The sequence below is a fragment of the Haemorhous mexicanus genome, chromosome 6 (genome assembly GCF_027477595.1).
Source record: "Haemorhous mexicanus isolate bHaeMex1 chromosome 6, bHaeMex1.pri, whole genome shotgun sequence".
Lineage (NCBI taxonomy): Eukaryota > Metazoa > Chordata > Aves > Passeriformes > Fringillidae > Haemorhous > Haemorhous mexicanus.
Genome location: NC_082346.1, coordinates 64,647,243 through 64,669,931, shown reverse-complemented (window position 1 = coordinate 64,669,931; position 22,689 = coordinate 64,647,243). Strand labels below are relative to the sequence as shown.

General features: G+C 42.8%; 1 protein-coding gene across 1 annotated transcript in view; it reads right to left on the bottom strand.

Annotated features, from left to right (window-relative positions):
* Positions 1-22,689, bottom strand: part of SOS2 (SOS Ras/Rho guanine nucleotide exchange factor 2) — a 49,139-nt gene that overhangs the window by 2,197 nt on the left and 24,253 nt on the right. Inside the window, exons 7-22 of the mRNA XM_059850701.1 lie at positions 21,912-22,022; positions 20,737-20,835; positions 16,792-16,919; positions 15,080-15,735; positions 13,140-13,221; positions 12,042-12,164; positions 9,591-9,694; positions 8,039-8,258; positions 5,465-5,584; positions 5,046-5,208; positions 4,456-4,573; positions 4,194-4,366; positions 3,817-3,933; positions 1,510-1,771; positions 1,159-1,200; positions 186-295 (exon numbers count right to left, since the gene is read on the bottom strand). Of these exons, the coding sequence (XP_059706684.1) occupies positions 186-295; positions 1,159-1,200; positions 1,510-1,771; positions 3,817-3,933; positions 4,194-4,366; positions 4,456-4,573; positions 5,046-5,208; positions 5,465-5,584; positions 8,039-8,258; positions 9,591-9,694; positions 12,042-12,164; positions 13,140-13,221; positions 15,080-15,735; positions 16,792-16,919; positions 20,737-20,835; positions 21,912-22,022 (2,628 nt within the window). The remainder of the gene's footprint in view (positions 1-185; positions 296-1,158; positions 1,201-1,509; positions 1,772-3,816; positions 3,934-4,193; positions 4,367-4,455; positions 4,574-5,045; positions 5,209-5,464; positions 5,585-8,038; positions 8,259-9,590; positions 9,695-12,041; positions 12,165-13,139; positions 13,222-15,079; positions 15,736-16,791; positions 16,920-20,736; positions 20,836-21,911; positions 22,023-22,689) is intronic.

The following is a 22,689-nucleotide window of genomic DNA, read 5'->3' as shown; positions in this document are numbered from 1 at the left end:
CTAGCAGGGTTTGGACACTGGGAATCCAGGAAACCGGAGCTCTGCATCTCAAAGTCTTTTACACTGACAGAGCCCTGTTTGGATCAATGGTTGAACTTGACAATCTTCAAGGTCTTCTCCAAGAGAAATGATTCTAGATATTCCCCAATTTATCACCACAGTTATTCAATCCAGGACAGCAATACCTTAGCATTGGAAGCATCCTGATCCATCTTTTTTCGTGGAGGAAGTGGAGGAGGGTTCTGAGGCTCATCACTCAGTTTAGGGAAGCTCCCCCAAGAGCTGAAGAAAGTCTCTGGAGAAGGAAAAGCAGATCTTTTACTCCTTGTGCAATATCTGAGGAACATATTCTGGAATATCAAGCCAAACTCAAAGCAAGTCAAGTGAGATCTTTGTGCTCCACAGCAACATGAACCAGTAACTTCAGCAGCATGAAATCCTTTAATTCCCTGCTTTAATCAGATCTAGGCCTCACAAAGTGTTCTCCTATGTCCAGTATCAAAAAAAGGCATCAGGAGTCAGCAGGCAATGCTGAGAGCCAGGAAAATAAATCCAGGGAACTCCAAGTGAGTTCTTACAGAGGGAGAGAAAAATCCTCAAATTAAGACATAACACAACCCCTGACTTGTATTGGTGATTTCTGTCACACCTTTGCTTTTCCTCTTAGGAGTGCACTGAGCTCTGTGTCTACATCAGGCCTGTGCTCTCCAGCTGGAAATTAAATTAATCATATTTTAAAAAATGTGTGTGGAATAAATAAAAAGAACAGCTGAAATCACAGGTGAATGCAGGATATCCCTCACAGGTGTGGTACAAAATGTGTCTCTTCCTTCCCAGCAACAGAGCAGTTATTTTCACTACATGGAATTAGGAAATTATCGAGTTGCTATATTTGTAGCTTTAGTCAAACAAAACAATCATCAAGGACATTCAAAATAGCAAGAAAATCATGTGAGAGCCTGGAGATAAAAACCCAACCCAAACTAAACCAGCAGTTTAAGTTTCAGGCTTTACATTCTTTACTGGACATCTGATCTAAAAGGAGCCCTTCTGAATGCAGCCCACATTCTCATCCCAGATTTCAGATTTTAGTCCCCACCGAGCTCTCCTGAACCCAAGGAAGGCAGAGTTAAAGTTTAACAGAGTTCCAACACTCACTCGACTGAGGCAAGTTCACAGGAGCGAAGATGCTGTTGTTACCTGGGAAATAAAAGAATCCATTAAACCATTTCCAGACAGAACCATTGCACTGCAGCACCTAACCAATGCCTGAATAACCCGAGAGATCAGAGAACCCCCCAGGTTTATCTGCTGCGAACACGAATGAGAATTTCTTGTGTAAGACATTCCTGAACTGGAGAATTTAACTCACGCTGGGAATTCATTTCATTACTTCACATTTTGCAATTTATGTTTTTAAATCCTGGCACACACAAGCACCCCCAATACATTTGGGGAGCCTGAGGGACAGCACCAACCATGATGAGCCCCCGAGAAGTTGTTGTTTACCATAGGAACTGTTGAGGTCGATGTCTAAGAAGACGCTGAACTCGGAGGACGCCGACACGGGCGGCGTTGAGGGGGTGCTGGGGGAGGTCGGCGCCGACGCCGCCGTCTCCTGCTCGGCCTCGGTGATCCTGCTGAAGCTGATCTTGCTGGGCTCCTTCTCCAGGGGCAGGGGGTGGCTCCTCAGCGTGCCCGACGTGGAGCCGTGCCTGCCCGTGTTGGGCCTAATCCCGGGGGATTTCAGGGGATACGTTGTTTTCCTGGGCTGGAGACAGGGGAGCTGTTAGCACTGCAACGTTCCAGCACTGCAACGTTCCCAACACTGTTCCCAGCACTGCAATGTTCCCAACACTGCAACGTTCCAAATTGCAACGTTCCCAACACTGCAACGTTCCAAACTGCAATGTTCCCAATACTGCAACGTTCGCAACACTGTTCCCAGCACTGTTCCCACACTGCAATGTTCCACACTGCAACGTTCCCAACACCGTTCCCAATACTGCAACATTCCCAACACTGCAACATTCCCAACACTGCAACATTCCCAACACTGAACATTCCCAACACTGAACATTCCCAACACTGTTCCCAACACTGTTCCCAATACTGCAACATTATCAACACTGCAACGTTCCCAGCACTGCAACGCTCCCAGGCACTACTGCCATACTGCAACATAGCACACTGCAACATTCCCAATACTGCAATGTTCCACACTTCAGCATTCCCAACACTGCTGCCATTCCCCACTGCAACATTCCCAAAACCTGCTGCCATTCCCCACTGCAACATTCCCAAACACTGCTGCCATTCCCCACTGCAGCAATCCCAACACTGCTGCCATTCCCCACTGCAGCAATCCCAACACTGCTGCCATTCCCCACTGCAGCATTCCCAAGGCTCTGTGAGGTATTTTTGCAGTATTTCCCAAAGAGCAGCACAGGGGGTACATCTGATGGGAGGTGCAGTGTTATTTACACAGCAGGATTTGCTGGGAAGTTGTGGATGCAGCTGAAGAAATCTTTTCTTTCCCCACAAGTATGAGAAGAGTCCAGGTTCTGCTGCCAACCAGGATAAAACACTGGGAAAAACAGCCTTGGGAAACAGAAATTGACTTCAAGTGCCCCTCAGAGCTGCAGCAGAGCCCCAGAGCAACAGCACAGAAGCAGCAAAAGCTCAGAGGGTCACCAGGCCCTGCACACACCCAGGAGCAAGGACACACTTGGAAACATGGTGTCCCCGTCCTCCAGTTTATCCAGGACACAATTCCTACACCAGGTCACTGTGTGGACAAACCCAGCCTGGCTAGGCTTGGCTGAAATCCAGCACAGATCAAAGCTGAGCCTTGCAAGGCCAGTTATGTCCCCATCTTTCAGTGGTGTCCAGCACACTGCAGCACCCACAACTGGATTTTCCTGAAATCCCAGTAAGATTCTCTCTTTGGAAATCATGAGCTGTCAAGAATTCCTGCCCAGCTGACTGGACTCCTATTTTTAGAAAAGATTTTAATAAAATTACTGTCAGAAGGATTTTTGCAACAGCAATTTCTGGTGTTTTCTTGCCACATTTGTAACATCATCTTACTCATTGTTCTAACAAGAGATGGCAAAAATGATTTATAGCTCTCCCAAAAAATTAGACATGGCTCCAGTTCCTCAGGCAATTACAACACATAAAAAACAAGTGCTCTAAATTGTGATTTTCCTGCTTAAAGAAGAACTCTGAGCTCCAGGAGCTGGGTTTTTAAACCCAAAATTGCTACTCCTTTAAATGGAACTGTATTTTCTTCAGCAAAAAGGGTTGCACCTGGTAAAGTCTGCAGTTTTTGCAATAATACAAAGTATTTAGACAAAACAAAACCAGAAATTATCTTAAAGAATACTGAAAATATGTATAAAAGTAATATTTTAATTAAAATTTCTTGGTATTGTGAAATGAAAAATATTACTCCATATTTTATCATATGACTTTATGAGAAGAAATACAAATTTAACAGCAATATTTCAAGTTTTGGGGGGAAAAAAGTGAGTTTTAAAATCAGACAAAGATAATATATTTTAGTAGAGACAAACATCAGGAGTAGGAGTATTTTTAAATCAAGTTTAGGTGGAAAATCAACTCAGGATAAGGAATTCTGAAGAAAATATATCTGGCTTATTGAGGTAACCGTGTGTTATTTCCACGGTGGTCAGGGAATTGCAGCAATTTAATTTTAATTAAATATTGCAGGAATTGGACCTGATGATCCCTGTGGTTCCCTTCCAACTCAGGGTGCTCTCTGATCCCATGAAATTTCAGGAAAAAACTCACAAATCGAGGGGGTTGCTTGCAGTTCCGAGGTTCAATCTCCAAGGACTTGTTGAACAGATAATCTGTAAACTCCTTTTCTGGTATCTTCCCCATGGGATTGAGATTTTCAAAGAATTTCTGAATGAAACAAGTAGCAAGAATATTTAAAAAATAAGCACACAGAGAAAATCTTAATGAAATACTCGTAATCCAGTGATTCAAAATGTCATTTTTCACCACTTCTGGCTGCTCCTTTGTGTGGTTCTTTGTTGTCTACCACCCACTGCTCCCCCCTCTTTTGATAATCACTATTCATGCAAAATTACTCCAGTGGTGGAAGATTCTTTGGCATTTTTGCCCCTCTCCAGTCCCCAAAGAGATTTTTCATGGCTGCTTACCCGGATTTCTGGCTCGACCCGTAAGCAGTAGGGCTGGTTTTGGTACTGCTGAATTTCTCCTGTAATTTCAGCCACTTTTCTCCTCTTACTGAAGTTAATTAATTCCTTCCCTTGTCTTTTAAGGAAGTCAGGATTCCCTTCTTCTGTCTTCAAGATATTTGTTAGGTATATTCCTGATTAAAACAAAAGCACTTTTTAACCATACATCTGCAGCAAACTCCGCTTCAGAGCGACACCACACAAAAAATTTGATGTCACTTACCAAAAAAAGGCACACAGGGAGGGTTGATTGACTTCAGCTTAGCTAAATACTTCTTAAAATGATCTTGGCTTAATTCTACTGCTTCATCCAAAACTCTTTTTTTCCTTTCTTGGAGTGCCTGAGTTGTCAAAATTAAAAGAAAAAAAAAAAATAGGGATGGAAATGTTCTCAACAGCATGGTTAGCAAATACAAGGCAAATCCTTGGCTCTCTGAGCAAAATTTGGAATTGAAATGAAGGTTTCAAAGAACCTCTTGTGGCAATGGTTTGCTCTGGATTGCAGCCCCCAACAATTCAGTCATGTGGATCCCGAAGAAAAGATTCCAGATTACTGAAAACAGATTATTATTTTAATTTTAAAGTTATTAAATTTGGTCTTTAATAAAAATGTAACATTTTATTTTTTATTTTAACTTCAAGGCCTGGTGCTGCCTTTCAGAGCCATACAAAACTCAAATAATTTTATTCACATTCTTGTTTTTCTGTTTTACTCCAGGGAGGCTTTGCTGCCAACGATGGATTTCACCCAGAACCGTGTGGGACCCAGCTCTGGATTCTGATTTAATTTCCTTTTCCGTGCTCTAAACTCACCTCAAATGTGTGATCCAGCCTGTAGACAGAGACAGAGTTCACAGCACTGACAATCTCCAGAACACCATTGAAATTATTGAGGTCCTGGAAGACCTGCAGGATTTCGATGATCCTGCTCAGCACAGCCACTCGCTCCTCAAAGTTCTCTGTCTCCACAATGCACCTGATCAAAAGATGCCATTTGAGAAACACTGAGAAATAAAACCTGACACCTTCTGAGTTATTAAATCAAATTTTTCCATGAAAACCCATCCTTCATGCAGATTTTGGCTCTCTCTCCAGAATCTCAAGTATGAATTTCTGGAATCACATCTTACACGTGTTCGAGTGGGAAAGCCAAGGGAGGATTTGCAGAAATAAACCAGCAAAGCCCAAGCACACCAGGGGAAAAGCACTCAGTGGCACTGCCCTGCACTCACTTCTCAAACCACAGCGTGAGGTTTGTAGTGTGACGAATCATTTTCAGGAGATTTGGGGAGTTCATTTCCTTATCTTCCTTCGTCCACACGCTGCCAACGAGTTCAGAAGGCTGCACAGCCCTGGCAATGACAAAACAGGAGGCAAAATGCTCAGAACCAATAAAAACTGTCATTTCTGTCTCTGCACTGATGGATTATTTCTCCCCTTAATCACAACCTGGTATTTCACAAACCCAATCCCACCTCATCTAATACAAACCACAACTTTTGGAGTGCTCGAGTACAGAAGAAATACATATTAATCTTCATTGAAATTGGATAATTTTGAAGAAGAATTTTCAGATAAGAAAATTACAAAGGAGTGAGTTTAATTTTCTGAAAGGGCAAGAAAACAACTTCAAAAGAGTTAAAAACAAAACAGGAAAGTGAAGCACTTGCAGCAACAGGTTGGTTTCAACACAAAACCTCCCATCTCTGAAGCAGGAACAGGATTTTATAATTTGAATTTTGTAAGACTCCTGAATTATCTCCCCTGCATTTCTGTTGTCACAAGTCTGATATGGAGATAAAAACTCTTTTTTTTTCACTCCTTTGCATATTTTAACATAGAGCACACAGCAAAGAAACCTCTTCCTGTAAAGTTTGGAAGTCACAGGGTATTTTTGACCAATGGTGTGAATGAGGAGCATTTTTTTGGCTGAAACAATGACAAAAAAGGTGTGAGAGTGCTGGAACCTCGATGCTGAGAATTTTAGACTTTGTGTGTTGAAAGACACTGACCCCCAAATAAACACTACATTTAACCTGAAGCCATAGAGAAAGTTCCCAAAATTATGTAATAGCACTAAGATGATGAGTGTAGAGTTTAAAGAGAAGTCTATAATACCACATAGCAGAAAACTCAGAGGTTAAAGCTTTAAAAGATAAAATCTAAAACAAGACAGAAGGAAGGTTTAAAGCAGTAGCTAGTTCTTCTTCTTCACCTTCTTCATGAGTTTAAGTAGTATTGTATAATTCGACAGAAAAATCCACGTTGCAAAACACAAATAATTAGTTATTAAGTTAAAAGTAAAAATAATTTAAGAGTTATTTCTTAATTAAACAGTTTACCATTAAAAAACCTTGTAGAAAGAGCTAAACAAAACCATTTTGTAACTTATTAGTGAAGTACTATAAAAATCAGGACTTATAACACTATAATATAAATAAAAATTAATAAACACTTAAGTCCAAACACAAAAAATACCATCTCAAGCACTTTTAATCCCAACCCTAACCCAAGAAAAAAAAAAGAAAACTGTCTTAGGTTGGAAATGGGGGTGTGTATTCTATTCCTATCTGATGGGGCAGCTCTCTGCTGTTCCTGGGGCAGGTTTCTTTATCTCTGCCACAGCCAACCCTCCCTCCAGGAGATCTCTGCTGTCCATGGCCACTGAGTGTCCCTGCAGGGCTGATCCAATTCCACCATCCCATGGGGAGATGCTCCGCCCAGGGGAGGAGCCAAGCATTCCTACCTGGATCCAATCTGCCCTGGGAACAGCCCAGCAGCCTTTGCCCACTGCATTCCCAGAGGAGCAGCTTTCTGCTGCCCTGCATTCCCAGAGGGAGAGCAGGCCCATCTCCAGCAGCCCTGGAGCTGCAGAGGAAAACTCCCCCCTTGTGCAGGATCCCTGCTCCAGCAGAACCACAGCTGGCACTGCAGGAGGGCTGAGCCCCCCTGGGATGGGACTGTGCCACCAGCCTGAGCCCCCCTGGGATGGGACTGTGCCACCACCCTGAGCCCCCCTGGGATGGGACTGTGCCACCACCCTGAGCCCCCCTGGGATGGGACTGTGCCACCACCCTGAGCCCCCCTGGGATGGGACTGTGCCACCACCCTGAGCCCCCCTGGGATGGGACTGTGCCACCTCCCTGACACACAGGGGGCCAGGGCAGGGTCTGACTCTGTCACTGTTGTTTTGTATTACAGCATTTTGAAATTTTATTTTCTTCTCTAATAAAGAACTGTTATTCCCACATCTTTGCCTGAGAGCCCCTTAATTTCAAAATTACAACAAACTGGAGAGAGGGTGTGGCATTCACATTCTCTGAAAAATCCCTTTACCCAGGATTTTTCTCCTGGGAAGCTGAGAAGCCTCAGAGATAAAGGAAAACAATTCTTATCTCATTTGCTTCTCCTGTGTTGTGCTCATGTGGAATGTGTTTGGGGATTGTTCCATTGCATTCTGCTGGGAGTTGTTTTCACTCTTTGGCCAACCAGGGCCAAGCTGTGTCAGGGCTCTGGAAGGAGTCAGGAGTTTTCATTATTATCTTTTTAGCTTTCTGTCTGTGTCCTTTCTGTATTCTTTAGTACAGTTTACTGCAGCATTCTTTAATATAATACACTATCTTAAAATAATAAACGAGCCTCCTGAGAGCATGGAGTCAGATTCATCATTCCTCCCTTCATCTGCGCACCCCATAAATAGAACAGGAAACATTTTCCATTTTCCATTTCAGGGAGGCTCCTGCCCTCCTTAGCAGCCCTGTGCTTCCACCCCCAGCGAGAAGAGAAGCAGGAGAGAGGGGCCCTGCCTGTAGAGGTCGGACTCGAGCAGGGTGAGCTGCCGGGCGATCTCGATGGGGTGCAGCGTCATCAGCTCCAGCGCCTCGCCGTGCCCCACGCGCCACAGGTGCCACTCCAGCGGCGGCGGGGGGCTCTCGAAGGTGATGTTGTGGCTGACCCCATCTGCCTGGGCTTTCTTCCTCTTGATGATCTTAGCAATGGACTCCACCCACTTCTTCATGGATTTTCCTGTAGAAGAGAAATCATTTAAAAAATCATCCCCCATACTGTTTTTAATGCTGTTGTAAGTTTGGTTTTAAACTGAGAGAGGGGAGGGTTAAACTACAAGTCCAAGAGGGGAAAAGTGCATTGATCTTGTTGTAAGTGCTGGATTTTAATAAATTCATGTTCTTTCATAAATGTCAATGTTATAGAGCAACCTCTGGGAGGGAATATTTTGAGTTTGTAAATAAATGTATTTGGGAACTGGAGCTCAGGCTGGAGGGACTTTGGACAAAGGATGGAAGGACAGGACAGGGGGAAATGGATTCAAACAGTAGGAGGACAGGGTTAGATGGGATATTGGGGATTGGGATTCCTGGCTGAGAGAGTGGGCAGGCCCTGGAACAAGGTGTCCAGAGAAGCTGTGGCTGTCCCTGGAAGTGCCCAAGGCCAGGCTGGACAGGCCTTGGAGCAGCCTGGGACAGTGGAAGGTGTCCCTGCCATGGCAGGGTGGCACTGGATGGGCTTTAAGCTCCCTTCAACCCAAACCATTTTGGGAAGCTCTGATTTTAAAGGACTTTTGGTAATTTAGTGAAACCAACTCCCCCAAAATTTGAATGTACACTCAGAATTCTGCATTTCTGCACGTACATGAATCAGCTTTTATTTCTCTATTTTTTCCTGACAGGTTTTTGCACCTATATCAGCTGCCAAATAAACACATGTGAAACCTGTCCTGTTTAACCACATCCTCTGACAGTTTTGGTGTGGGAAAAAGTGACCCTGTGTCCAGGGTCTTTTAATTGTCTCAGAATTGTGCTGCCCAATGTAAGACCTGGCACACTGAAAATGAAAACCTGGAATTGCCAGGATAAGGATTAAACATGCCAACACTGCTGCCATCCACAGAGGCTGCCAAAAAAAAATCTAGTTCATAAAGAAGAGATACCAAAAGGGCCCAATATCCTCCTCTGAAAGGATAATGATTTTCAGTTGGAACTTTATATAAATGGGAAAAATCAGGATGGAAAAAGCTCAGAAAGCAAAAGAGAAGGAATTCTCTGTGGAGAAGGGGAAGGTGACAGCAAGAATTACAGAGTCAGGCAAGGATGAGCACACTGTCCAGAAGGAAATACATTTAAAGTGTTATTATCATCCTAATGCTTGAAATAATTTTTAGGAGCTGTTTGGGCTCCAGGCCAAACTTCCTCATGTAAAGGGAAGCCTCATAAACAGCTCAATTAAAGGCATTAAAATGGCTCATGTGTGTAAAGGTATTCTCAGGCCCAAAATCCACCAGGGTCAGCCTGGGAAGTTGTACCAAAACGTGGGAAGGGAACAGGACCCCCCTTACTGCACCTCTGACACTGGAAATGAAGGTCTCCAGCCTCTCCAGCAGCTCCAGATCCCTCTCAAAATCATAAAAATGGTGCTCGACCCAGTGCCGGAACACATTCAATATTCTGGGGAAAGAGGAAAAAATATTCAGTTTCTTTTAAAGGATTTCCATGGCTTATCCCATAAAAATGAACCACAATCCTACAAAACTCTAGTGACAGATTCATGTAGTTGGTGACTCTCAAAACACTCATGGACAAAGGAGCACAGCAAAGGCTGCGTTTGGCAGGGGTTTAAAAACCTAATTTATAGGTTTTAAAGAATAGTTTTAGCATAAATATAGCTTGGTGCTATTTTAAAATCTAATATAAAAATGCCACTGTTGAGATGGTTTCAGAAGAGGAAGAGACTCAGCAAAATCAGATAAAATTGAGATTTCTAATTTTCCTTGTAATTTCCTTTTTTTCTTTGTGTGTTTTTTTTCTTTAATGAAAAAGCTAATTAGGATCTCCCACTTGTTAAGAAGCAAATTTGTCTTTCTTTCTTTCTTTCCTACACACCAATTTCATCTTCAAAGTTGTTGTTACTGCCCTGCTTATACAATTTTTAATGACCCAAAAGGCCTGATTAGATCCAGGAGATCCTTTAAGGATAACACTGAACTTCCTCTTGATTTTTCTCTACTCTTTCTTACACAAATCCCTAATAAATCAGTCTCTAAAAGTGAACTCCAGCTGCTTTTCAGCCTTCTGCACTCAGGAAAAATCAGAATAAAAAACTGGGTTTTCTCTTCTTCAGGTAAACAAGCTGAGCTCACACCTTCAACACTTTGATTTATTCAGGTGCAATTTCTCACCTGAGCAAAAATCAGCCCTACATTGAGGACAAATGAAGGACACATGGAAAATTCCTTAAATCTCTTCTCAGTGTGCAAGGTAAAAAATAAGGTTTATCCCATAAAAGAATTTCTGCCCAAACAGATCATTCAGGCTGGAAATCAATGCCACATTCCAAGAGGCAAAGTTTTAATCCAAGTTTCATGTAACAGGATCTTATCTAATCCATCTCTGCCCTTGAGATCCCGTGGTGAAAACTCTGGGAAAGCCAGAGAGTGCCTGGATCTGCAGACTGCACTTCCAGCTCAGCTCCTCCTCCCCATCCCCTCACATTTGTGCCCAAGCCCTTTCATGCCTGGGCACTGCATTATCTACAGGATGGAGAGTGCAGGGAAGCAGGGAGGGAAGGGATAAACACCTTCAATTCTCCACCTTTTTCCCAAATTGCAGCCTCTGAAGCAGAGGTCAGTGCTTTTAACCACACTGAAATGCACAAAGTGCTGAGTTTATCCACCAGCAGCTCCAAGTCACTCATTTGCAGCTGGAAGACAGCTTCAAGCTACTGCAAGTACACAGGAAGGATCAGAAACAGCTCCCAGAAAACAGCAAAACCAGGGAAAGCACGAGCTGAGAGGCAGCTCTCCCAGGAACTGATAACTGTGCAGACTTCTGGTGTTGCTGAACCCCCAGGAGCTGATAGAGTGGGAACACCAAGGGCCTGATAAGCTGCCCAAGGCCAGCAGCACGCAGGAGGACCAAGGTTATGGTGAGGTTGTGTGACTTGGATCACATTCAAGGAGGTGGTGGCAGCTCTGTGTCGAGGAAAACTACAGGGTTACAGACAGATTTATCTTTAAAATATTTTATATATATATGCACACAGGTTTCTGATAAAAATGGCACCCCTGAGTGACTTTCTGAACACCTTGGAGGTACTGGCATGTCAGTGTGACCTTTGAGTCAACTGCTGTTGTTCCAACAGCAATGTGTGGTAGCAGAGTAACTGAGGGTTCTCTGTGTGTGTAATTAATAATTACTATTAGTAAAATTAATGTGCCTTTAATAGGAACATCTTGGTGTTACTCATCAGTGTAATGACTAAAAGTTGCTCAAGCAAACACTGCTTGTGATCTGTGTCTCCTCCTGTCTTGATCCCTAATCAGGGCAACAATTACTCTCATTCATGCAAGAAATGCTTAATTGTTCCCCAAATTAGCTTGGTCAGCAAGACCTTGAAGATTCCCTGCAGCCCACTGCAATGTGCAGCACAGACAAGAGTCTCCCTGTCTGTGAGCAACCACATCCACAGGGCTGGGAAAGGGAGTGAAACACCAGCAGGGCTGGAAAACTGGGAACAGAGGAATTATCTTCCCAGGGCCTGGGAACAAGGAATGCTTTGAGAGTGTGGCCAGCCCTGCTCTGAGCTCCACATCCCTCACCCACAGGCGCCGTGGGTGGGGATCCCAGCTGGGCCAGCTCCAGCTCCGGCAGGCGCTGGGATAATCAGGACACGATTGGGATATGATGCTGGCAGACATGGCTAAAGCCTCCAGCAGAGCTCAGGGTCTGCAGGAGCTCTGGCAGCCAGGGCAGGCCAGGCTGGCAGTGCCAGGCAGGGCAGGGGGCACACACACACCTCAGCTGCACGGGCTGCACGTATTCCTTGCGGAAGCGCTTCAGGTCGGCGCTGATGGGCTGCTCCCCCTTCTCGATGGCCAGCCTGTCTGCCTCCGTGGGCTCGGGCTCAGGGATCTCAAACCTGGGGGAAAACACCACTCAGGGATGGCAAGCAGGACTAAACACAACCCCTCCGTGCACAAGCTGCAGTTTAGAGAAATGTTATTTCTATAAACTCGGCGTGGGGAGAAGCAGGTGCTTCTCTGCCACCCGGTTTGCCCGGAATTCCCTCCTCCCCAGCTCCACACCCTGCTAATTCTCTGCTCCTCTGCTCATCACACCATGTCTAGACTGGGATAGAAGGTTTTTAAGGACCTGCTGGCATGATTAAAGGAAGATTAGAGGAGAGCTTAAGAGCAGCTTTACCACACTGCATTAAAATGCTGTTTCCCTTAATTCTGTGCCTTCAAACAAACTGTCCTAATTTCCATTGTGCACTCAGCTCTCTCATGAGCCAATTCAGCAGTTCACAACATCACCACCCACAGCCCAGGCACACCAGGTGCCCCAGCTCATACCTCATTCAGGTACCTCATTTAAACTGGGAAAAGGAAGCCTGCACTGAAAACCTGGATCATTGTTTGAAAGTTCCTGGTTTATAAACTTCACTAGAACACTGACATTAGACACTGGGATCCTGAGCAGGAAAGGAGCACTTGGAATCTCTGATTTTTGTGGGTCCCTTCCAACTCAGGATGTTCTATGATTCCAAATACAGAAAACTCATCAGGAACTGAAGTTACAGGACAAGGAGAAAGGCCTCAGACTGACAGAGAGGAGGCTTAGATGGGCTTTGAGGAAGAAATTCCTGGCTGTGAGGGTGGGGAGGCCCTGGAATAGAATTCCCAGAGGAACTGTGACTGCTCCAGCCCTGGAAGCATCCAAGGTCAGTTTGGACAGGGCTTGGAGCAGCCTGGGACAGTGGAAGTGTCCCTGCCCGTGGCAAGGGGTGGGTGGCACTGGATGGGTTTTAAGGTCCTTTCTCAAACCATTCTGGGATTTTATTCAGTGATTCCAAACCTTTTCCATGCCTTCAGAAAGGAGGATCACTGCTCACCTTTCTATCAGCAGACTCAGCAGCTCCTGGGGCTTGCAAAAGGAGCGGTAGGTGGTCAGGAAAGTCCGGACAAAATTAGGATCTGGAAGGATTCAGTATGAAAACGACAGCAGGGGGGTTTATCCAGTTGCAAGAGATCAGAAATAAAATACAGAAAAAGTTTAATGTGCAGGAAAGATACTGTAAGGCAAACCCTGTATTTGAAAAACACCAGAAATGACAGGGCTTGGGGAATTTTCACTCAGTTCTTTGGTGCTTTTCCCTGAAAAATATTGAACTGCACATCCAATATTCTCTTAAAACCTGTGTCTCTGACCAGCTGAGCTACTGGGGAAATGTAACAAAAATTGCACATCAGTCCCAACAGCACCAGCTTCCCCATGCACCCCAAAAATGAGAGCCAGCGTTTTCCTCAGCATCAGCACTTCATGGAACTCCTTAAGCTTTCACTTCTGGGCCTTTCAGAACTGAGAGGCTGAAAAATCTGATGGTGATTGGCATCCACTTCAACCCAGATACTCCACAGAGCAGTGGGCTGAATGTAATAAATATAAATAATACAGCAAATATAATAAATATAACCTCCAACCCAGATACTCCACAGAGTGGTGGGCTGAATGTAATAAATATAAAAAATACAGTAAAATAAAAAATAAAATAAAATAAAAATGAAAAAATAAAATAAAAATAAATTAAATATAATATATATAAGCTTCAACCCAGATACTCCACAGAGTGGTGGGCTGAATGTAATAAATATAAAAAATACAGTAAATATAATAAATATAACCTCCAACCCAGATACTCCACAGAGTGGTGGGCTGAATTTAATAAATATAAATAATACAACAAAATGAAAAATAAAATAAAAATGAAAAAATAAAATAAAAATAAATTTAAGATAATATGTATAACCTCCAACCCAGATACTCCACAGAGTGGTGGGCTGAATGTAATAAATATAAAAAATACAGTAAATATAATAAATATAACCTTCAACTCAGATACTTCACAAAGAGGCAGGCTGAATATAGTAAATATAAAAAATACGGCAAAATAAAATTTTAAATAAAATAAAATAAAAAATAAAAATTAAAAAAAATATATAACCTAAAACTCAGATACTTCACAGAGTGTCAGGCTGAATATAATAAATACAAACAATACAGTAAATATAATAAACATAACCTTCAACCTAGATACTCCACAGAGTGGTGGGCTGAATTTAATAAATATAAAAAATACAGTAAAATGAAAAATAAAATAAAATAAAAATGAAAAAATAAAATAAAAATAAATTAAATATAATATATATAAGCTTCAACCCAGATACTTCACAGAGTGGTGGGCTGAATGTAATAAATATAAAAAATACAGTAAATATAATAAATATATCCTTCAACCCTGATACTTCACAAAGCAGCAGGCTGAATATAATAAATATAAAAAAATACAGCAAAATAAAAAATAAAATTAAAAAATTAAAAAAATATAACCTTCAACTCAGATACTTCACAGAGTGGCAGGCTGAATGTAATAAATATAATAAATACAGTAAATATAATAAATATAACCTTCAAGTCAGGTACTTCAAAAGTGGCAGGCTGAATGCAATAAATATAAAAAATACAGCTAAATAAAAAAAAATTAAAAAATTAAATAAAAATTTAAAATTAAATAAATATAATAAATATAACCTTCAACTCTCTTCTTCCTTCACAGAGCCTCAGCCTGTAACAGCTCCATTGCTTTGGCCATGATGAAACATGGAAACATATTTTTGTGGTTTTTTTAGGGGATGAAAGGTTTGCATACCCAGAATTTCCTTACAGCTCTGCCTGCAAAGCCAGGTGATTTAATAACATATTTTTACTGCCTGCAGATCTGATTTTACATTTCATTACAAAGCTAAAAGGATTCAAAAGCACAGCTCAGGATACCTGCGTACATATGGTAGGTCAGCCTCTCGATGAGCTTCACCACCGTGCCCCCTTTGATGATGGGAATTCCATTCCTGCTCTGCAGGTTGTCCTCAAACACGATGTTCTCCTCGGAGTCCTCCACCACGAAGCGATAGACGCTGGGGCTGGGCAGCCTCAGGGGCTGCTCGTTCTCCTCCTGCAGCAGCACCGAGTCCAGCATCCTGTCCAGGGTGCTGCGGTACTGCAGCGAGATCAGCGCCGCCATCCACGTGCTCTTCTCCTCGGCCGACCTGGCGGCAAACAGGACGCTGCTGTCGTCCTTGGACACCAGCTCGAAGGCGTGCTTGTACTCTGAGGTGTCCTCCTTGTCCACCACCTGCATCTTCCTCATGACGATCTTCTCCTTGAGCCTGTACTCGGCGCTGCTGTAGCCGGGCAGGCGCGACTGCCCGTGGTTGGTTTTGCAGCTGATCAGCAAACCGTCAAAGAGGAAGATGTGGCGCTCGTGTTTGGCCCCGATTTTCGTCAGCCCCCCTTCCATGATGAACTCGTTGCAGCACTGCCCGATGTCTTTGCCTTCCCAGCCGTCGATGTTTTTCTGGATTTCGTTCATTTTCTTGATGGCCAAGTGTTTGCTCCTGATCTGCCGGTGGTAGAAGCGACAGACCGGCTCCCTGCGAGGAGAACAGAAATGTCACAGTAGGCACAGTTCAGATTTGTCATCCCAAAAGACTAAAATAATCAATGGAATTAACTGTTTAAATCATGATTGTTTTGCCATCAAAATCAAGTTCCAAAAAAGCCACATGCACTGCTTTGGCTGGGAAGGAGTAGAATATTGTCCTGGGCTGTAAGATGTGGTTTTGGGGTGTGTGTTCTATTCCCCATCTGTCAGAGCTGGGCAGTTCTCTGCTGTTCCTGGGGCAGGTTTCTTTATCTCTGCCACAGCCAATCCTCTGCTGTCCATGGCCACTGAGTGTCCCTGCAGGGCTGATCAAATTCCACCATCCCATGGGGAGATGCTCCTCCCAGGGGAGGAGCCAAGCATTCCTACCTGGATCCAATCTGCCCTGGGAACAGCCCAGCAGCCTTTGCCCACTGCATTCCCAGAGGAGCAGCTTTCTCCTGCCCTGCATTCCCAGAGGAGAGCAGGCCCATCTCCAGCAGCCCTGGAGCTGCAGAGGAAAACTCCCCCCTTGTGCAGGATCCCTGCTCCAGCAGAACCACAGCTGGCACTGCAGGAGGGCTGAGCCCCCCTGGGATGGGACTGTGCCACCACCCTGAGCCCCCCTGGGATGGGGCTGTGCCACCTCCCTGACACACAGGGTGTCTGTCACGTCTTATTCTGACTCCGTCACTGTTGTTTTGTATTACTGCATTTTTAAATTTTATTTTTATTTTCTTCTCGAACAAAAAACTGTTATTCCTACTCCCACATCTTTACCTGAAAACTCCTTAATTTCAAAATTATAATTCAGAAAGAAGGAATTTACATTTTCCATTTCAGCAGAGACTCCTGCCTTCCTTAACAGACACCCACCTATTCAAACCAAGACAAATATTCACATAATTCCTACAGGTGGGTAAGGTTTTGCCTGCTGCTCCATCTACAAAGAAACCTGGCAAGAACACATGCCTTGAAAAGGAATTACAGAGATTTTCCAGCAGGAAAAGGGGATTGATCTCCCTCCCTGCCAGCTGTGGGGGGCAGGGAGGCTCGGGGTGCTTACCCGGGGCGGCGCCGCGGGGAGTGCTTGCTGTAAATGCGCTCCATGCTGCACTGCAGGTTCAGCAGGGCAGTGATGGCCTGCTTCAGGCACTCCCTGTCCTCTTCATCCTCACTGCACTCCTGCAATTGCTGGCACACAACAAACAAACATTGATTTTCTTTCAGATCTGCCTCATTTCCAGCAGGGTGAGAAGACTGAAAGAAGCACTCGGTGAAATTTCGGTGATTTCAAGTCAGTGACTTTTTACTGAGCCCCAACCAAAAGCAGATGTGCATGAAATTACAAATATTTGTCAGAGCTTCAGGAAAAATCAGGGGATATTCATCAAGTTTAGAAACCTTTATCTTTTAATGTACCCACCCTTCACCTTTAATTGTCAGGTATTGTTTTGCCTGTTATCATCAATATCCTGTTTCAAACTGGTTTAATTCAAGAGTTTCAAGGTTTGAGACAGCCAAGGGTCCAGAGCTGGTTTATGGAACTCTGTCTGTCTTCCTTCCATGAGTCCATCTCAACAATCCAGACTTAAGACAAGAAGGAGCAAGACTCTCTTTGCTTCTTATCCTCCTGAATTCTGCCACCTTCAGCAAACTCAAGAATTTTGCACAGAGCAAAGAGTAAAAGAAAGTCTGAAATGTAAGATTTGCTACTACAGAAAAATGGAAAGACAGTGAGAACAAATGTATTGCTTTTGTATAAAGGCTAAATCCATCTCCTCCACTCAGCAGAAACTTCCTGAATTAGGGAATTCCACAGATTTTCATTTAATCTCCATCCCCCTGGCAGCAACATGCTTTGAGCAAAACCTAAAACTTCCTCGTTTTGGTTCTTTAGGTGATACCTAAAAAACTTCAAAAATCCGAAAAAATAAAAGATTTTTCTTTTTAATCCTTTTCACATCCAAGATCATCTGAACTGCCCATGGCAGGGGCTGGAATAAATTGGGTTTTGAGCTCCCTTCCAACACAAACCAGTCTGGGATTCTGAGAAGTTTTTAAAGGAAAATTCAAGCTAATAAATTGGTGGGCAAAATTATGACAACTTGGGATAAACTCTGTTTTACCTCCAGAATTGAAGAGAAATCTTCCTCACACTCACTGGCATGGCAGAATCCTTCTTTTCCTTTCCCCACTGCATTCCCTCAGCTGGGTCCCTCAGTTTATTCTAAAACTAATTGAGAGAACAGGATTGGACCACTCCCATGTTGTTTAAATTACCAAACTTTTCGTTTTCCATGCCCAAACCACCTCCATATTCAAGAAAGGAAGAGTTTTGTGGCTCAGAATTTCTGGGAAGCTGAGGAACAGCACAGGGAAGGGAAAAATCAGATGTCAACCTCTGGAAATTCTATTTTTCCTTGCTGCCAGCCATGGAAATGCAAAGAACATGGAAAAGGTGTGAAATGCAGAATCCTGAAGGTGGGAGAAGCAACTGAGGGATAATTTCAGATGTTGCTGGATGAGTCAGGAGCAGGAATCAGGGATAATCTGTGGGAAGGAAGGATTCCATCCAGGACCTTGAGCCCTTTGCTCAGGCCAAGAGGAGGCTCTGATGTAGATCCTGAAGGTTTTTCCACCAAGGAGGAAAAGTTCTAGAGCTTGAAAGAATTTTCAGGCCTTTCACATTTTAATTTTATTCATCTCAGTTTAGCTGCTTTGCAAAAAAAGCAAATACTGAGGCCTGGGTTTGTGTAAATCATTATTTTATTCACCTGCCAGTTCAGAAGGGGTTTTTGGTAACTTGCTCAAGGAGTAAAAGTCTCAATCTGAGCTTCTCTCCCTACTGAAACTGTGAGAATATGAGTGGTTTGTTGCTTTTTTGTTTCCATTTTGGTGTTCTTCAACCATAATTCCTAGAGGCAAATGCAATGGCACCAGAGAAGCACTACCACCAGTTTTTAATGTTATATATTGTATTAATATAACATATAATGTTATGTGATTAATATAACATAGAGTAATAATATAATATATCATACAATAATATTTTAGAATTGTTGAATAAATATTTTTTAATCCCCAAAACCACTCTGCTTTTTAAAAATCTCTGCTGTAAATTCAGGATTTTTTCAAAGTACAACATAAAATCCAAATTTGAAATCTGTAACTAAAGGGAACACAACAAAATACTCTGGACTGACCATTTCTCCAGGGTGATATTTCAGATTTCTGTCCTGTGCTCACAAGGTTGTGAGACAGCCAAGTGTCAGATTCTACTCAGAAATCTCATGCACTGTGGATGAAGGTCAAATTTCAATGTTTTCACTGCTAATGATCATCTTTCATGCTGTATGATCAATTAAAATAAAGAAAAACACAACAAAATTCTTTTGCCAGGCTGTGTTTATCAAAAATAGGAGAAAAACTCTGCTCTACAGGGCACCTGTGGTAATGTTTCCTCAAAAAGGGAAAAACCACAATTTATTTTACCCTTTTAAACCAGCTCCAGGTCCAGAATCCCCCAGAGCTGTGGCAGCATGTGATTTCATCCTTAAATTTCATCCTGATGCACTTTCCCAGCTCTGAGACACAATGGGGCATGAATTACCTGACCCTCAGCACCAGGCAGGGCCCTGCCCCAGGTCTGGCTTTTCAACCTGGAAAATGTTCAGAATTTCCAGAGAATTATCCCACACAGGTGATGATGATGATGATGGAAAGGGAAATTCAAGATTTTAAAAGAGACTCTTCTGATGAAGAAATTTCTCCTGATCTCCAATGTAAACCTCCCCTGGCAGAGCCTGACCCTCCTGTCAGGAAGCTGTAAAAAATTAAGACTGTTTGGATTTTTTAAAGTTTTTTGGAACTGTTTTCTAAACTGACTATCACTAGAAATGTTTAATAGTTGAAAATGTGCTGAAATCACATATTTGGTGTATTGGGAGCTGTCCCAGCCCATGGCAGGGCTTGGAACCAGGTGATTTTTAAGGTCCCTTCCAACCCAAACCATTCTGGAATTTCAACTTTTCTGTAAAATCTTGGCAATCCATTCACTGGGGATGGGTCAAAATAAACCATCCCTTGTTTTTAATTATTTAAATCAGGAGATGCAAAAAAATCACAGCAGACATGAGGAAAACAAGAGTGAAATGAAGTAGAAATAAAAACCACCAAGGAGCTTGTGCTAAATATTGATGACAGACCTGGCATTAACACAACTCCTAGAAATATTCAGGCTGGATTATAGATAAATTCTGTTCTCCTCCTTCATACAAGTAAATCCTCTAAACCACAAAGGAAATCCCTGTAACTCACCTGTGCAGCATCAGATTTTACCCTGAGAACCTCCCAGAGCCATTTCTCTGCTATTCCCAAATGTCAGCCACAGCCACAGGCTGTTCTACCACTGAACTGAAGTTCATCCCTGCTAGTTAATCATTCATTTACCCTTAAAGCATCTCAAACTTTCCCCCCACAATGGGGCAAACAGAACCTTTTTTCCATTATCCTCAGCTGATTCCAGCTAGGACTCAGGACAAATGGTTGAATATTAAGAATGGATTATTCTGAAATAATAAAAATAAACTGAGCTGCAGCTGGAGTGTGAGCTGAGACTGAGAATTCTGACTGAATCCTGCTTAGCTGAATGGATAAAAAATTCAGAACTCACAGAAGGAAGAAATTAGATTTGTGTATTCAATTTTTAGATTTCAAATGTTTTTAAATTTTTAATTAAAATTTAAATTAACTCATAATTAAAAAAAATTCAACTATATTAGAACTCAAGTTCAATAAAGATTTAATAAAATGTAGTTTAAATGTTCCTTTGAGAGCAATAGATGCTTTTAAAGATTTTTAAGTATGTTTTTACTTTTCAGAAACCAAGTAACAGTGTCAAATAATTTTCATTTTCTGAGGAAGTAAAACATAACCAGCTATTTAAAAGCTCAGATTTTCTACATGAATAATTCTTTTCAGTCAGAAATAAGAGTGTGGCTCCATTTACCTGCAGCAGCTCAAAGTAGTGCAAGCAGTGATAGACTGGGATCAGCATGAGGCGAGGCAGGACATACTGGACAGCCTCCTTAAATCCTTCAGCTGTGGACTGGAAGGAAAAAAACCAGGATTATTTACACTGAAATATTCAGAATATTCACTGTGCTCTCACTGTGTCCAATATCCCACTGAAATATGGAGGCCTCACTGGGTACTGGAGAAATCAGTATCACTCTCAGAAACAGAATCACAGGTTTATCACTTCAAAAATGAGAAATATTTTCCATTCCCAGGAGTTACTAAGGCAGCAATTCAGGGTGTAAGATGAGGAGAGATTTTTCCAGCCAGTGGTGAAATTCCTGCCACCTTCCATCTGAGGAGAAAGTGAATTACCTCAGGGACAGAAAGGAGGCCAGATTCACCACCTGACTTAAATATCAATTGGATCTGGAATGAAAGAATTCAGTTCCAGCTTTGAGCTTTGAATTTAGGAGGGCAGGAGGCAAAGAGCCTTCCTGAAGGAATTCTGAAGGGTGAGATGATCCAGCTCAGCAAGGAGCTGCAGAGCTCCTTGAACTCCCTGAAGGAAGGGCTCAGAGGATCTCATCCTGCAGAGATGCCCCAGCACCACTAAACTGGGCTTAACTGGGAGCACCAGTGCCCCATCACTTGCTCAGCAGCTTCTCTAAGGGCATTTCTGAACACCAAGCCAGCCTGAGCAGCATTTTTAATTAACAACTCTGCTACACAGGCAGAAAGAAGCAATAACCAATAAAAGAATCACAGATTATTCTGCAGGCCAGCAGTGAGTAAGGAATTACTGCAGAATTATTCCAGAAAAAGAACCAGTCCCAGCCTCAGGGCTGAAGGAGGCCTGGATGTGCACAGGAGAAAATGAAAAGAAGGTGTTTGTGTGCCTGTGGTTGGCTGTAAAAGGTAAAATCAAAGTGGCAGTGTGAGAATTCACCCTCTGTTCTCACATAGGATGGGAGGAGGAAAACACCCATGGATGGCTCAGAGCTGTGCCTGCTTTTACAGCAAGAGGAAAAGTCAAAATATCCCACTCTGAAGGAAGGGAAGGACCTCGAGGATTTCTTCCTTAGCTGAAGCAAAGAATTACTGACAGAATTGCAACCTCTGAAATATGAGAATTAAAGCATTAGTGCATTTCTCATTTGCACTCACCTGGAAGTGGAGAGCCACAGCAGGTTTGGCCATTAAGTTGTTAAAATGCTCATGAAATTGTGGAGAGAGAATATCCTGGGACAAGGTTTCATATGGATCAAAGGCTTGCTCCTAAATAAAACCAGAATTACACACAGGAGTGAAGGATCCAAACTATTTCTGTCCCAGCTGCTACAATAATTTCCTTGAATAAGCTGATGGAACTTTTCAGGACAATATTGATTTTGCAAAATAAATATTGAATAAACCACAATCTTATTTCACTTCCAGCTTTTAAATGCCCAGAATTTCCTTGGAATTCCTCATCCTCCCCATCTTTATGGCCAACACAAAGTTTGTTGTACTGAAGCAGTGGGAACCAAGAGAAGTTTTTGCTTTTCACTCCATTTCACATGGAATGGCAATTTTACCTCCCCTCTGGCCATAAAGATGAACAATGTGGAAACTTGGGGCACTTTTCCAGGGAAAAGATCTCATTTGGGACAGAGCAACCAGTCCCAGGGGAAAGCCCTCAAGTGCCACCAAGGGTTTGGATGCAAAAATTATGGTTTTGTTTGGAGTGTGCAGCTGTGATTCCACAGGATCAGCTCCAGCAGGATGGGAGGGAAACCTGGGAGGGATCCCACAGGGATCACTGCTGATTGCAGGGATCATTTCTGGTTGCAGGAATCATTTCTGACTGTACAGGAATCATTTCTGGCTGTACAGGGATCCCTACAGGAATAATTTCTGGTTGTAGAGGGATTCCTGCAGGAATCATTTCTGGTTGCAGGAATTA